Raw genomic sequence first — 16,158 nt, forward strand, 5'->3', positions numbered from 1 at the left:
CTGAAATTGTTTGAACATCAGCAGTGTGTGAAAGGCTGAAATCTATTCTGTTTTGAATGTGTGGTTCACAGTTTTGACAGCAGTGTGTTAGCATTTGAACAAAGTGCTGTAAATCCACAGTGTTGTGCAGGTTGTGTTTAAAGTCGTGGGATAAGTGTGTAGAGTTTTGAAAACTGTGTTCAAGCACTGAAAAACGATCTAGAGTTTGGTCCACATGAACTGCTGCTGTGCAGACTGGAGTTAGAGTTTAGCACATGTAGCTCCAGTTGTGCTCACTGTCGTTTAGCAATCGAAAAAAACTGTAAATTACAGGTTTTTTTCAATTGTTTACACGCAATTTTGAAAACCGGGTTCTTTTTAGGGCCCGAGCACTAACAGTGCGAGGACCCTCTTGAAACTGTTAGGGTTATTTTTTTTTCTTTTTAGGGCCCGAGCACTAACAGTGCGAGGACCCTATTGAAACTGTTAGGGTTATTTTTAGGGCCCGAGCACTAACAGTGCGAGGACCCTATTGAAACTGTTAGGATTATTTTTTTTTTTCTTTTTTCTGCAAAGTAAGTGCCATTTTCGGGGCCGCAACATGCTCAAAAACTCACCAAATTTGGCACGCATGTCAGGACTGGTGAAAAATTTCGTATTTTGTGGGTTTCGCGGATGGGCGGGGCAAAATGGCTCTCTAGCGCCACCTAGAAAATTGGAAAAAATTAGCCCCTCGTCCACGTTCAACCTACATGCACGAAATTTGGTGGGGACGTGTATCATATCAAGACGCACAAAAAAGCCTCAAGAACCCATACCCTAAACTCGACAGGAGGTCCGCCATTTTGAATTTGGCGGCCATTTTTGGACGATTTACAGACTCCGTACTTTAACGAACTCCTCCTAGGGATTTAGTCGGATCGACTTAAAATTTCTGCTGTGCCTTCTAAAGGCATTGACGATGTAAAGTTGTGCTATCTGCGCGTTTTCGTCGATGGGCGTGTCCGTGGCGTCGAAGATTCGCCATGAAACAGGAAGTTGTAGTAACTTGGCTGTAAATGCCCAGATCTGCACGAAATTTTACACATTTGACAAGAGTCCCGCCCTGAACAAATCTACATGCCGACATTCACCCACAGTCATAGCGCCACCTGCTGGCAACAGGAAGTGTCCTTTAACGAAGCAGCCCCCGCCGCTTGTTTGACCGACATGTACGAAATTTCTGTGGTACTTCTACCATGACCAGACGCACAAAAAAGCCTCAAGAACCCATACCCTAAACTCGACAGGAAGTCCGCCATTTTGAATTCGGCGACCGATTTGGGACGATTTACACACTCCGTACTTTAACGAACTCCTCCTAGGGATTTAGTCGGATCAACTTAAAATTTCTGCTGTACCTTCTAAAGGCATTGACGATGTAAAGTTGTGCTATCTGCGCGTTTTCGTCGATGGGCGTGTCCGTGGCGTCGATGATTCGCAATGAAACAGGAAGTTGTAGTAACTTGGCTGGAAATGCCCAGATCCACACGAAATTTTACACATTTGACAAGAGTCCCGCCCTGAACAAATCTACATGCCGACATTCACCCACATTCATAGCGCCACCTAGTGGCAAGAGGAAGTGACTTTTAACGAAGCAGCCCCCGTCGCATGTTTGACCGACATGTACGAAATTTCTGTGGTACATCTACCATGTCCAGACGCACAGAAAAGTCTCTTGGAGCGATGCCCTAAACTCAACAGGAAGTTAGCCATTTCTAATTTTACCGCCATTTTTGGATGATTTACTCATTACGTACTTTAACTAACTCCTCCTAGGGCTTTAGTCGGATCGCCTTCAAATTTCTGCTGTGCCTTCTAAAGGCATTGACGATGAAAAGTTGTGCTATCTGTGCGTTTTCGTCGATGGGCGTGTCCGTGGCGTCGATGATTCGCCATGAAACAGGAAGTTGTAGTAACTTGGCTGTAAATGCCCAGATCTGCACGAAATTTAACACATTTGACAAGAGTCCCGCCCTGATCAAATCTACATGCCGACATTCACCCACAGTCATAGCGCCACCTGCTGGCAACAGGAAGTGGCCTTTAACGAAGCAGTGTGGCAAATGCACAGCCGCACTGGCTGAGCTGCAGAAAATGAAACGCGGCCGCCTCACACCCCGACGTGCTACAGGTGCGAGGGCCCGCCCATCGCTGCTTGCAGCTTTAATTTTTTTTTTTTTTCTTTTTTTTTCTTCTTTTTTCTGCAAAGTAAGTGCCATTTTCGGGGCCGCAACATGCTCAAAAACTCACCAAATTTGGCATGCATGTCAGGATTGGTGAAAAATTTCGTATTTTGTGGGTTTCGCGGATGGGCGGGGCAAAATGGCTCACTAGCGCCACCTAGAAAATTGGAAAAAATTAGCCCCTCGTCCACGTTCAACCTACATGCACGAAATTTGGTGGGGACGTGTATCATATCCAGTCGCACAAAAAAGCCTCAAGAACCCATACCCTAAACTCGACAGGAAGTCCGCCATTTTGAATTTGGCGGCCATTTTTGGACGATTTACACACTCCGTACTTTAACGAACTCCTCCTAGGGATTTAGTCGGATCGACTTCAAATTTCGGCTGTGCCTTCTAAAGGCATTGACGATGTAAAGTTGTGCTATCTGCGCGTTTTCGTCGATGGGCGTGTCCGTGGCGTCGATGATTCACCATGAAACAGGGAGTTGTAGCAAGTTGGCTGTAAATGCCCAGATCTGCACGAAATTTTACACATTTGACAAGAATCTCGCCCTGAACAAATCTACATGCCGATATTCACCCACAGACATAGCGCCATCTGCTGGCAACAGGAAGTGTCCTTTAATGAAGCAGCCCCCGCCGCTTGTTTGACCGACATGTACAAAATTTCTGTGGTACATCTACCATGACCAGACGCACAAAAAAGCCTCAAGAACCCATACCCTAAACTCAACAGGAAGTCCGCCGTTTTGAATATGGCCACCCATTTGGGAAGATTTACACACTCCGTACTTTAACGAACTCCTCCTAGGGATTTAGTCGGATCGCCTTCAAATTTCTGCTGTGCCTTCTAAAGGCATTGACGATGTAAAGTTGTGCTATCTGCGCGTTTTCGTCGATGGGTGTGTCTGTGGCGTCGATGATTCGCCATGAAACAGGAAGTTGTAGTAACTTGGCTGTAAATGCCCAGATCCGCACGAAATTTTACACGTTTGACAAGAGTCCCGCCCTGAACAAATCTACATGCCGACATTCACCCACAGTCATAGCGCCACCTCCTGGCAACAGGAAGTGACCTTTAACGAAGCAGCGTAGCAAATGCACATCCGCACTGGCTGAGCTGCAGAAAATGCAACACGGCTGCCTCAGACCCCGACGTGCTACAGGTGCGAGGGCCCGCCCATCGCTGCTTGCAGCTTTAATTTCTTTTTTCTTTTTTCTGCAAAGTAAGCGCCATTTTCGGGGCCTCAACATGCTCAAAAACTCACCAAATTTGGCACACATGTCAGGACTGGTGAAAAATTTCGTATTTTGTGGGTTTCGCGGATGGGCGTGGCAAAATGGCTCCCTAGCGCCACCTAGAAAATTGGAAAAAATTAGCCCCTCGTCCACGTTCAACCTACAAACACGAAATTTGGTGGGGACGTGTATCATATCAAGACGCACAAAAAAGCCTCAAGAACCCATACCCTAAACTCAACAGGAAATCGGCCATTTTGAATTTGGCGCCCATTTTGGGACGATTTACACACTCAGTACTTTAACGAACTCCTCCTAGGGATTTAGTCGGATCGACTTCAAATTTCTGCTGTGCCTTCTAAAGGCATTGACGATGTAAAGTTGTGCTATCTGCGCATTTTCGTCGATGGGCGTGTCCGTGGCGTCGATGATTCGCCATGAAACAGGAAGTTGTAGTAACTTGGCTGTAAATGCCCAGATCTGCACGAAATTTTACACATTTGACAAGAGTCCCGCCCTGAACAAATCTACATACTGACATTCACCCACAGTAATAGCGCCACCTGCTGGCAACAGGAAGTGACCTTTAACGAAGCAGCCCCCGTCGCATGTTTGACCGACATGTACGAAATTTCTGTGGCACATCTACCATGTCCAGACGCACTGAAAAGTCTCTTGGAGCGATGCCCTAAACTCAACAGGAAGTCGGCCATTTCGAATTTTACCGCCATTTTTGGATGATTTACTCATTACGTACTTTAACTAACTCCTCCTAGGGATTTAGTCTGATCGACTTCAAATTTCTGCTGTGCCTTCTAAAGGCATTGACGATGTAAAGTTGTGCTTTCTGCGCGTTTTCGTCCATGGGCGTGTCCATAGTGTTGATGATTCGCCATGAAACAGGAAGTTGTTGTAAATTGGCTGTAAATGCCCAGATCTGCACAAAATTTTACACATTTGACAAGAGTCCCGTCCTGAACAAATCTACATGCCGACATTCACCCACAGTCATAGCGCCACATGCTGGCAATAGGAAGTGACCTTTAATGAAGCAGCGTAGCAAATTCACAGCCGCACCGGCTGAGCTGCAAAATATGCAACGCGGCCGCCTCACACCCCGACGTGCTACAGGTGCGAGGGCCCGCCCATCGCTGCTTGCAGCTTTAATTTTTTTTTTTTTTTTTTTTTTTTTTTCTGCAAAGTAAGTGCCATTTTCGGGGCCGCAACATGCTCAAAAACTCACCAAATTTGGCACGCATGTCAGGACTGGTGAAAAATTTCGTATTTTGTGGGTTTCGCAGATGGGCGGGGCAAAATGGCACGCTAGCGCCACCTAGAAAATTGGAAAAAATTAGCCCCTCGTCCACGTTCAACCTACATGCACGAAATTTGGTGGGGACGTGTATCATATCAAGACGCACAAAAAAGCCTCAAGAACCCATACCCTAAACTCGACAGGAGGTCCGCCATTTTGAATTTGGCGGCCATTTTTGGACGATTTACAGACTCCGTACTTTAACGAACTCCTCCTAGGGATTTAGTCGGATCGACTTAAAATTTCTGCTGTGCCTTCTAAAGGCATTGACGATGTAAAGATGTGCTATCTGCGCGTTTTCGTCGATGGGCGTGTCCGTGGCGTCGAAGATTCGCCATGAAACAGGAAGTTGTAGTAACTTGGCTGTAAATGCCCAGATCTGCACGAAATTTTACACATTTGACAAGAGTCACGCCCTGAACAAATCTACATGCCGACATTCACCCACAGTCATAGCGCCACCTGCTGGCAACAGGAAGTGACCTTTAACGAAGCAGCCCCCGCCGCTTGTTTGACCGACATGTACGAAATTTTTGTGGTACATCTACCATGACCAGACGCACAAAAAAGCCTCAAGAACTCATACCCTAAACTCGACAGGAAGTCCGCCATTTTGAATTCGGCGACCGATTTGGGACGATTTACACACTCCGTACTTTAACGAACTCCTCCTAGGGATTTAGTCGGATCAACTTCAAATTTCTGCTGTACCTTCTAAAGGCATTGACGATGTAAAGTTGTGCTATCTGCGCGTTTTAGTCGATGGGCGTGTCCGTGGCGTCGATGATTCGCCATGAAACAGGAAGTTGTAGTAACTTGGCTGTAAATGACCAGATCTACACGAAATTTTACACATTTGACAAGAGTCCCGCCCTGAACAAATCTACATGCCGACATTCACCCTAAGTCATAGTGCCACCTAGTGGCAAGAGGAAGTGACATTTAACGAAGCAGCCCCTGTCGCATGTTTGACCGACATGTACGAAATTTCTGTGGTACATCTACCATGTCCAGACGCACAGAAATGTCTCTTGGAGCGATGCCCTAAACTCAACAGGAAGTCAGCCATTTCTAATTTTACCGCCATTTTTGGATGATTTACTCATTACGTACTTTAACTAACTCCTCCTAGGGATTTAGTCGGATCGCCTTCAAATTTCTGCTGTGCCTTCTAAAGGCATTGACGATGAAAAGTTGTGCTATCTGCGCATTTTCGTCGATGGGCGTGTCCGTGGCGTCGATGATTCGCCATGAAACAGGAAGTTGTAGTAACTTGGCTGTAAATGCCCAGATCTGCACGAAATTTAACACATTTGACAAGAGTCCCGCCCTGATCAAATCTACATGCCGACATTCACCCACAGTCATAGCGCCACCTGCTGGCAACAGGAAGTGGCCTTTAACGAAGCATTGTGGCAAATGCACAGCCGCACTGGCTGAGCTGCAGAAAATGAAACGCGGCCGCCTCAGACCCCGACGTGCTACAGGTGCGAGGGCCCGCCCATCGCTGCTTGCAGCTTTAATTTTCAAAATATAATCACAATTATCCAAACACCACACTCAATTGGCATAATTTCTAGATTGTTTGCAAAATGACACACCTCTGTCAAAACATACACACTTCAGTCAAAAGATATACACATATATGTAAAAATGCTATCAGTTTTCATTTAACCAACACAGTCCTCAATGATCAGACACTATTGCAGCCAGTTTCACACTGCTGTGATAAATAAAAAACACATTTGTATAAAAGCTATTTTTAGGAAATATCATGTGCTAGATTTTTGACCAGACATTGTTATGTAAGGGATAATTTAGATAAAAAAATAGTGATTTCTGCAGACTTATATTTCAAGTATTTATTTACAGTATCTCTTACCACAATCTGTTACAGTAATCAACCAACAATGAAATCAATGACAAAAATAAAGTCTGTAGACAAATAAAAATTACTGCATGAAGTACATACAGTTTGACTAATGTAAAAGCAACAAGAATACTCTTAAGGGGGTCGCACACCGGGCGCACAGCGCAGCGCCATGTCTTCAAAATTCGAACACATTATTCTCTATGTGTGTACACACACCGGCGGCGCCATTCGGCGTCTGTCAGCGCCGCCCAGCTACGGCTCAGGACCGTGTTCAAAACCCTGCCGCGCCACAGAGCGCCATTTGCATAGTTTTATATTAAAATTGCATTTATTTGTCTCAAATCGTCGTTAATGTACATACTGACTTCACCCTGTGCTGCAATATACATTTAAGCCTATTTAACATTCCTAATTTTCCTAATTCCTAACAGCTTGAATAGTCATATTGGGGAAAAAATGTAAAACAAACATAGCCTTTTTAAATCCATTTTTCAATAGGCTACTCTATCATATTAACCATACACTAACTGGGTTATTATTATTAAGTACCAGTCTAAACCCATCAGTGCGAAATATTAATGCATAGGCGATGTAACGTTTGCCTCACGTGGTTACATTCACGGTCGTGTAGAGCCACCTATTGGATTTACCAGGTCACAACACACTTCAGGTAATTTCTGTAGCGTAGCAGCGGAGCGAAATGGACGAAGAAAAACTCATCAATGAAGTAGGGAGTACTATGAAGGAGTAGGGAGTAATCAATGAAGTAGTTGCCTAGACAACGGACAACGTTAACGGATAACGGATAACGTTACAACAAAATAACAGACTTAACAAGGTGATAGACACTTTTACTTGGTTAATAACGTTCAAACATCAGCTATTTTATTCACTTAACATAAAAAATATATATATAATACATCCAGTTTAAACTCACCCATCTTGCAGGCAGCTCTTGACTTCTACCAGGAGTTGATTCAAAACTGAGCTCGTGCGAATAGAATGTGCACGTCCGGTGTGCGATACCTGTGAATTGTTCTAGACGTGGCGCGACGCGACGCGGCGCTGCGCTGCGCGCCCGGTGTGCGACCCCCTTTAGAATAAATGGTTCTATTTAGAACCAGAAATGGTTCCATCCCCCACTTCATATATGGAACTCCAAAATGGCTCTATATAGAACCATTTTTTTGGTAAAAGGTTCTATTGGCCAAGTATGGAACCCCAGGGTTCTATATATAACCCAGAGGAACCCTTTTTAAGAGTGTATAGAACCTTTTAGGGGTTCCAAATACGTAGCACTGATAGACCCTTTTAAGGTTCTATATAGAACCTTTTCTTCTAAGAGTGTGATTTGTGATTTTTTCCTGAGGTTTGGTTGATCTCTTTGTCCAGCTTCCATCAATGTCAGTCCATGGTTGATAACATGGTCAATAAGTGTTGCACAGATTTCTTGAGTCGAGTTTGGTCCTCATCTTCTTTGTTCAGGTTCTATCAACCCTTCAGGTCCTTCTCTACCTCCTTCTCCTCCTCCTCTATCTCCTTCTCCTCTTCTTCTACCTGGGCCTCCTCCTCTACCTCCTTCTCCTCTTCCTCCTTCATCTCCTCTTTGAGCTCCCCCTCTTACGTATTCTCACTCTTCTTCTTCTAGATCTTTCCATTTTTGTTGACAGGTGAACTCACCTGCTGCCTTTTATAGCACACCTGAGTGCTGCGTTTTCAAATTAGCACATGTGTGCTTCCACACATGGTGGATGTGCATATCCAATTCATTCATTAGTGTGGTCAATGGCAAACTGGGGCTTTGTAATGACAAGGAAGCAACCTCACAATCCTTATCTGTGTCTAAGGTGTGAAGATGTGTGTAGAGTTTTACAAATAACTGTGTATAATGTTTTGCAAAAAGGGTGAAGGTGACAACGTGCTTACAATTGTGCAAATGTAGGCTGGTGTTTTGGTCCTTGAGTGTAGGTTTTGCTAATAGTGGGAAAGTTTTAATTTTAGTGTGTAAGAAATTGAAAAAAACTGTAAGCCTTAAAGTTCTCCATAATTAAGGGTGTGGACACAACAGTGACAGGGAACCGCTGCCGTCACTACTAGTGTTTAGGTGTGTTCGACATCGGCTGGATGAAACCGATCGGTGAGATTTGCTTGCAGGCGCGAGGAGCTGAAAACTGAGCTGACACTTTCTGCTTCCACAAATTACACTTTCTGGAATTTGTCAATTACACAGACTCTTCAGAGACATTTTCATTCAATACTTAATACAGCATTTGTTTGAACATGAATAAAGTTAAAAATAAGCCTATACTATCAATGCATTGGGGTCTACATTTTATATTCAGTTTTATTTTTTATAATCATGACAACATATAACATCGTGACTGCATGAAAAGAGCTTTACTGCTTTAAAACAGATCTGAGAGCATTAGTGGAACTGAAGGTGTGGGAATAAACATGAAACACATGTGATGGTTGTCATGCGGTGAATCCAGCCAATCGTTAAAAAACAGCAGAGCTTGTGTAGCCGCAGTCCTCCGGCGGCTCTCGAATCGCTCACGTACTTTGATGGCATATGTCATAATCATGTGGCGTCAGCGCTGTCTCAAGTCTGACAAAATCTCTAGCCGGCATGCACTGCTCAAGTCAGCCACCGATCGGTCTGTGCAGCCGGACAAGCTTTTGTCTGTTAGAGTCACTTCAGCTAATCCTGCTTTTTGCCCATTTTCGTTTATGCGATAGTGATGCGTTACGTTTGTAAAACATAAACACGACAGTACATGCAAGTCCATGAGATGAATCAATGTAACTCTAAACCATGAGTAAAATCATTCCTGTGTTTTGTTATTGCCGGTTTATCTGACCCTCATGTAAAGGATTGACCCTCTTCTGAATGGAGGCGGGGAGCAGCAGCTTAATTGCATTTAAAGAGAAACAAAAACATTTTTGTCAAAGTTCTCTTGCCTCCCAAGTCTTTCTGGTAGAAATGGGAGCTCTAGTGCAAGTTCTACTGGGAAGACTCTAATCTAACTGATTAATTAATTAATCACGTTATTCATTGACCTCAGATCTAGCCAATCACCACTCAGACATTTGGAGTACTTAAGCCCGGTTAACACCCATTACTATGTTTGCAAAAACTGACGCCGGTGTTCATCCCCATCCTCCCCAACACCACCCGGTCGTTCTCTTGTCTCCTGAGTCTTTCTGGTTGAACTACTTTACCTGTGCGCTTACCGAAAATAATTGCACACCTTATAGACCTTATGTAGCCCCGCCCCTTTTCAGTGCTGCGCTCGTTGTCTTTAGACTTCCGGTCTGCATTTCCACCGCGAGTTTGCATAGGTATGAATGAACTGCTCATAAATAATTTCCCGGTCGACATTTGTTAAAACATCTGGTTTACAATGCTTATGATAAACATTACAATGCTCATGATAACTTTTGTTAACTCTACAGTAAGTAAATCCACTTCACCAGATAATTACTCCTCGACAGGGATGCCATAGAAATACACAGAGCGACCGCGAAACTGGAAGTTCAAAGACAATATTCTAAAGATTACGGCGCCCACGTTTCTCTGGTGCATAAGGTCTATAATGTTCAACAGCCAATCAGAATGAAGCATTCAACAGCTACGTAGTATAACTACAGCTAAACCTCTGCACATTCTCAATAAGAACTTTATTAAATGTAGTCATGTAATCTATAATAAAGTGTAACTAGTTTGTCATAAGTGAATATTGTAAAGGTGTTTTTGAAGTTTAATCGAAGCTCTTCCTGCTCTACATACTTGAGTTTCTCCAGTCTGTAGTTTGGATCCTTGAGTTTATCAGAGAGCAGCTTGACTCCTGAATCTCCTGGGTGGTTGTAGCTCAGATCCAGCTCTCTCAGGTGTGAGGGGTTTGAACTCAGAGCTGAAGATACATAACCACAGCCTTCCTCTGTCACCATACAGCCAGACAATCTACAAAAACATACAGCAACAGTCCACATGACATTAGTTTGGCATTCACATCAGTCTTCTTCACACAATGACCTGCGTAGTCTGTACTTTCAGCTGTTATTTTCTGTAGATTCTTAAAAGTAACAAAAACATTAATTAGCATAGCATTAATTATGATTGTGGCTTTTCTCAAAAAAAGAAATCTGGGTGGGGGGTTCTGCGCTCCTATTGGTTTTTGGTTTGATGGTTGTCAGTGTAAAGTCACACTGCCAGAATTTTGTCTTATATTTACTTGTAATATGATCAAACATTTCAGATGTTGACCTAGGAGCAGAGGAATCTTTTTAAGGATTCAAAAATGTGTCTCTGACAGTCAAATCGTGGCCAAAATCGTACAGTGTGAACCTGCATTTAGCAGCAGGGAACAGTAAAGGTAAAGGACACCTAAGTAGTAAGTTTAGGCATAGGGATGAAACCCTGAAGTGACATTTTTAATTTCTCTCACCTTAATTAGCTTATCAACTTCTACACTGCTTCAGTGTTTCTTTTTTAACACTCTGAATGTGGATTATATAAACACTGAGCAGTGTCCATTACTGGGGATTTTGATGCGTGGAATCATTCTGGAGAAGATCAACATTAAAGTATGATTTTTGCACCAGAGGGCAGGTAGCAAGGTCAAGCCCCAGTGATGATGTTAATTGGTGTGGTGATGAATATTGGTATTGAATGCATTATTTTCTGACTGCAAATGTTATGTCCATAATTACAACAAAATTGGAAATTACAACAATGCAAATGCGGTTTTTGTCTCTTCTTCTGGCATTGTATCAGATTTGTTGACAAAATTGTAAAAATATATTTTTTTGTATTAATTGTTTAATGGAAACCCATTTACCTCAGTATCTGTAGCTGACAGTTTGGACTCTTCAGTCCACTAGAAAGCAGCTTCACTCCTGAATCCTGCAGGTCATTGTTACTCAGGTCCAGCTCTCTCAGGACGTTTGAGGATTGAAGAACTGAAGACAAATTCTCACAAGATTGAATGGTGAGATTACAGCTATGTAACCTGTGTGGAGAACAAAACAAACAGCATTATTAATGTGTTTTTCATGTAGGGTTTATAACAGGGGTTCTCAGCTCAGGCCCTTGAGATCCTCTTTCTGGCCGAGTTTAGCTCAAACTCTTATCAAATACACCTGAACAAACTAATCACTGTCATCTGGATTACTATAAAGTTGCAGGCAGGAGAGTCTGATCAGGGTTAAACTCTGTAGGAAAGTGGATCTTGAGGGCCAGAGATGAGAACCCGTGGTCTATAATCTGAAACACACATAGCAAAATCACCAGAGTAAAATGAACATTGCTCAGTGTTCATATGTGTCCACTGTACAATCTACAACTGACTTACACACAGACACACAGCCTAAGATGAAATAAACTGAATATAAAATAAGACATTACATCACTCAAGATCTCAGCAGAGGATGATTAAACAACCACTAACCAGGAGGATTTTAACTTTATCCATGACAATGACATATCCAGAGCCGGTCCACCCTATATGCAAAGAACACAAGTTGCCCAAACCACCAGTCGCCCCCTTGCTCTCAAAGATGTGTTCATGATTAGGGCTCCACGATCAATTTAATTAAATTTAAATTTTACTTTGAATGATTATGAAAACACCATTTCCTTTGAAGCAGTGTGCTGTCGCCCTTCCTACGTAACTTTCAAATCAGTCGAATCATGTAACGTGATACACAGTCTCCTTCTGGATGTTCTCGATACTAAAAAGAAGTGTAAAGTTAAAAGTGTATTGACCAGTGAGCAAGATACTGTTCCCCAGGCGACATTCTGTGTACGCAATCCAAAATGGAGCAAAACACGGACAAGTATAGGCTACTCTGAGCTTCAGGTATGTGCTTAAATGGACAAATACACACAGAAATATGTCCAAATGTCTTCAATTAAATGCAGTCAGTAATGTTTTAAGTAGGGACGAACAAATACCACTTTTTCCAGAAGGAGTCCAATATCAATACTTTAATTTTTGGTATTTGCTGAGACCGACACCTGTATTTTCACTACATTTGTAACTTTTTAATATATTGAAACCAAAAGATTTTAAAACCATATTAGTTGGCTTAATTTGTTTAGTAAATATATATTTCCTCCAGTTATTTTCATGCTTAAGCCTGTTAAACTGTATTTTGAGAGGTTCAGTTGCTCTACCATATTTGATCCATCATGTAATTGCACAGCACATATTTAGAGCAGCTCCAGCAGGGCTCAGTGCTGAGGATTGGGTCAGTGGTTCAAATGTTTAGATACCAGTGACAATTTACTAGTGACAATGACAAACCACTAGCATATAGTTTTCCTATTGTTAGTTTAAAGCAGTGTTTCTCAAACTTTTTCAGCCCAAGGGCTACTTTATCTTTTATCGCAATTTTTTTTCTGAGGACCACCTAACCAAATCCCACTCTAACATGCCCCCCAAAAAACAACACAATTGTAAGGGTAAGCTAATTATTAAAACACAAATGCAATAATATGATCAGGAATTATTATTTGAATTTTATTTAATTTGAAAAAGTAAATGTGAAATGAGCTGCAGCTTAATATGAACAACAAACTGCACATGTGGGGGAGCCATTAGTTTAAAACTGAGGTGGTGGGCATATGCAGTCTATGGTTGTAACTATGGTAACAATAAAATGCTGAAAAATATGTTCCCCTTAATGTCCAAATATTCACTGAAATTACTGGGATTTTACACATGAAACAAAAACTAGTACATTACTAAACTAACAGATCTGTAGATTTTATATTTTGAGATTTCCATCTAAAACTGAATGTGAATATTAATGAGACGAGTAGTGCTGCTTCTCACACATCAGTTTCTGAATGTCTGGCTCCAAAGAGGAGAGTTTCAGTTTCAGAGTTTCTAGGCTCCACGCCCGCGCTGCAGCCGAGTCTGTGGATCACTAGACACACCTCTACAATAACCGTCATTAAATGTCAAATATTATATGCGTCTCTATAGCACGCGTTGTGATTATCATGCAATTTATACGCGACAATTAGTTTTTACGTATGCTACATGTGATAAGCAGTTTTTCTCATGCATTTGATAAGCACTTTATTTCGTGTAATACACACGCACCACTAAATCCTACCCAACGTATAATACACACGCACCCGACACAACTACTAAACCTACCCATGCGTATCATATGCACGTAAAAACTCTTTTTTTTGCATATAAATTGCACGATAAACACAGTGCACGCTATAGAGACACATTTAGTGAGTTGGGTTGTCGTCTCATTTACAAAACTAGGTGAACAACACGGGGTAGTTGTATTTTCATTATTCTTATTCTTTCAATGGCTATTTTCGCTGTCAACTTTCCTCTTTAGACTCTTTGATAGTGACATTTTCTCTCACCAGTTTAAATGTTAACATCACATACACACAACATAATAGCGTACCTCCAGCACGCAAACATAAAAAAAATGCAGTTTAGTATGCAAGGATGCCAATGAATACTTCTAAGTTTAAAAGTAGTCTACATCAAATAATTATTACAATCAGTTAGACTCCATTGTGTAACAAACACATTAAAATGATCCACATTTATTATTCACAATATAGAAAGAGGAAATAAAACAGTTCGTTAAGAGCATGACTCAAAAATGCCATTAATGGGCTTATTCAAGTCCTCTTTTATTTTTTGAGTTATTTCTATCCATTCCGCATCTCCCACATGTGTGTTTTGGCAAGGCAGGATGTGTTGCAAGATACCGCAATATATCGGGAGACATGTGGGTCAGACACGATTCTGACCAATTCATTAAGTTTTGTTTTGTAGAAAGCCTTTCTAAAAATTTTATTTCGTTTTGTATCATTTGTATCTAATTTTTAATCAATGTTTTATCAACCAATTGCCTGGATTTAATAAATAAGAAGCAAATATAGCAGACCATATAATTAGGACATGGAGGAGCCAGTGAGATTGCATTGCTCGTGAACTGGAGCTCTTCATAAATGAGCCGAAACTCAGCGTTTAAGCTGCCTCACAGACACAAGAAATATAAAGAAAGCTTAAAAATGTCTCATTTTAAATGAAACAATTAAAAACAAAAAGAAACCGAGTGATCTGCTTGTGTAATCCATATGAAAAGTGCATTTCTCTCTACAGGCGTGTTAACCACTATTGCAGCCGACAGACACTAATAAACAATTAAAATGTCTCCTTGCTATATTTGAAAAATTCATAAGCATTACTTTTGCCAGTTCCTTGTGGCAGCTTTTGTGTTATAGGCAGCGTCACCCTCTGGTTACATGAACACGGCGTCACCACCGAATCAGCACCGAAAACATCAGGATTTTTTAGTTCACGAGTTCACACTTACAAATCAGTCGGATAGATTTAATTGGTAAACATATTTGACGTGCTGTCCGGGGAGAGGGCTCTGATCTTGGTAATTGGCCCGAACGCAGAGTAAGTGTGCCGATTGTCTGAAGCCCATATAGAATCACGCCAACCCATTGGCTGATGGTGCACGCGCCGCCTTGATGCTCTTACGTCATCATATTATATTAGCGCACATTATCTGGTTTCATTGTACGAAATTTTTTTCAGGCGGTAGCGTAGAGTTGAGCTCAACTCTAGTCTACAGTGATGGGCGGAGTAGTGGGAGTGGCCTGCGGAGCTGAGCATTGCAATGCACTATGGGGATTGTTTCAATCCACAAGCACTAAAAAGTCATTTTCTGCCTTTTATTGGCCAAGAAGGACCCAAACTTTTAAAAAAAATTATACTATTCTACTACATATTGTCACGGGTGCGGGTTCAGGCAGAAGGAACAGGCAGAGTCCAGATAAGCTCCAATACAAAAGGTTTATTCCCAAATAAACAGGAAACAGGCAGGCGGAACACAGGGTAACATTAACATCGACCGACAAAGACAGACTGAATGGGAAGGAACTAAATACACACAGGAATCAAACTAAACGAGGTGAAAACAGGTGAAACAGATGAATACAGGACGCTGAACGGGTGGCTGATGAGGGAGTGAGTTCAGGTGTGGAGACAAGAGGATCCTGGGAAGTGTAGTGCTGATGACAAGACAGGACGGTGCAGACGAAGACTGTGACAGAACTCCCCCCTCCCGGGAGGCGTGACCTCACGCCGCATAACAGAGGAAGGAGGGGGGACGAACTGGGGGCTGGGCGGGGCGTGGCCAGGGCGGAGCAGGCTGAGGGCGTGGCCAGGGCGGAGCAGGCTGAGGGCGTGGCCAGGGTGGAGCAGGCTGAGGGCGAGACCAGGGCGGAGCATGATGAGGGCGAGACCAGGGCGGAGCAGCTGGAGGGAGGACCCCTGGTGGAGCCGATGGTAGTGGGGCTGACAACACCAGGGGGCCGACTGACAGGGGCGGAGCGGATGGGAGAGGAGACCAGGGTGTAGCTGAGGGACAGACGACGATGGGTGCTGAGGAGGGACCGAGGGAACAAGGGGACACCGCAGGCTCTGGTGACAGAAGTGCTGACAGGGGCACAGAGGGACACG

At 42.8% G+C, this 16,158-nt stretch overlaps 2 protein-coding genes across 2 annotated transcripts in view; both read right to left on the reverse strand.

Annotated features, from left to right (window-relative positions):
• pacsin2 (protein kinase C and casein kinase substrate in neurons 2) overlaps window positions 1-16,158 on the reverse strand; it is a 401,742-nt gene that overhangs the window by 345,063 nt on the left and 40,521 nt on the right. The gene's annotated exons all lie outside the window — the stretch shown is intronic.
• The window catches only part of LOC148969324 (protein NLRC3-like), a 52,160-nt gene that overhangs the window by 5,674 nt on the left and 30,328 nt on the right, over window positions 1-16,158 (reverse strand). Inside the window, exon 7 of the mRNA XM_089126985.1 lies at window positions 10,428-10,601. Coding sequence (XP_088983111.1) covers window positions 10,428-10,601 — 174 coding nt within the window. The remainder of the gene's footprint in view (window positions 1-10,427; window positions 10,602-16,158) is intronic.

This window comes from Pimephales promelas, chromosome 24 (assembly GCF_988280905.1).
Source record: "Pimephales promelas chromosome 24, fPimPro1.hap1.1, whole genome shotgun sequence".
NCBI lineage: Eukaryota > Metazoa > Chordata > Actinopteri > Cypriniformes > Leuciscidae > Pimephales > Pimephales promelas.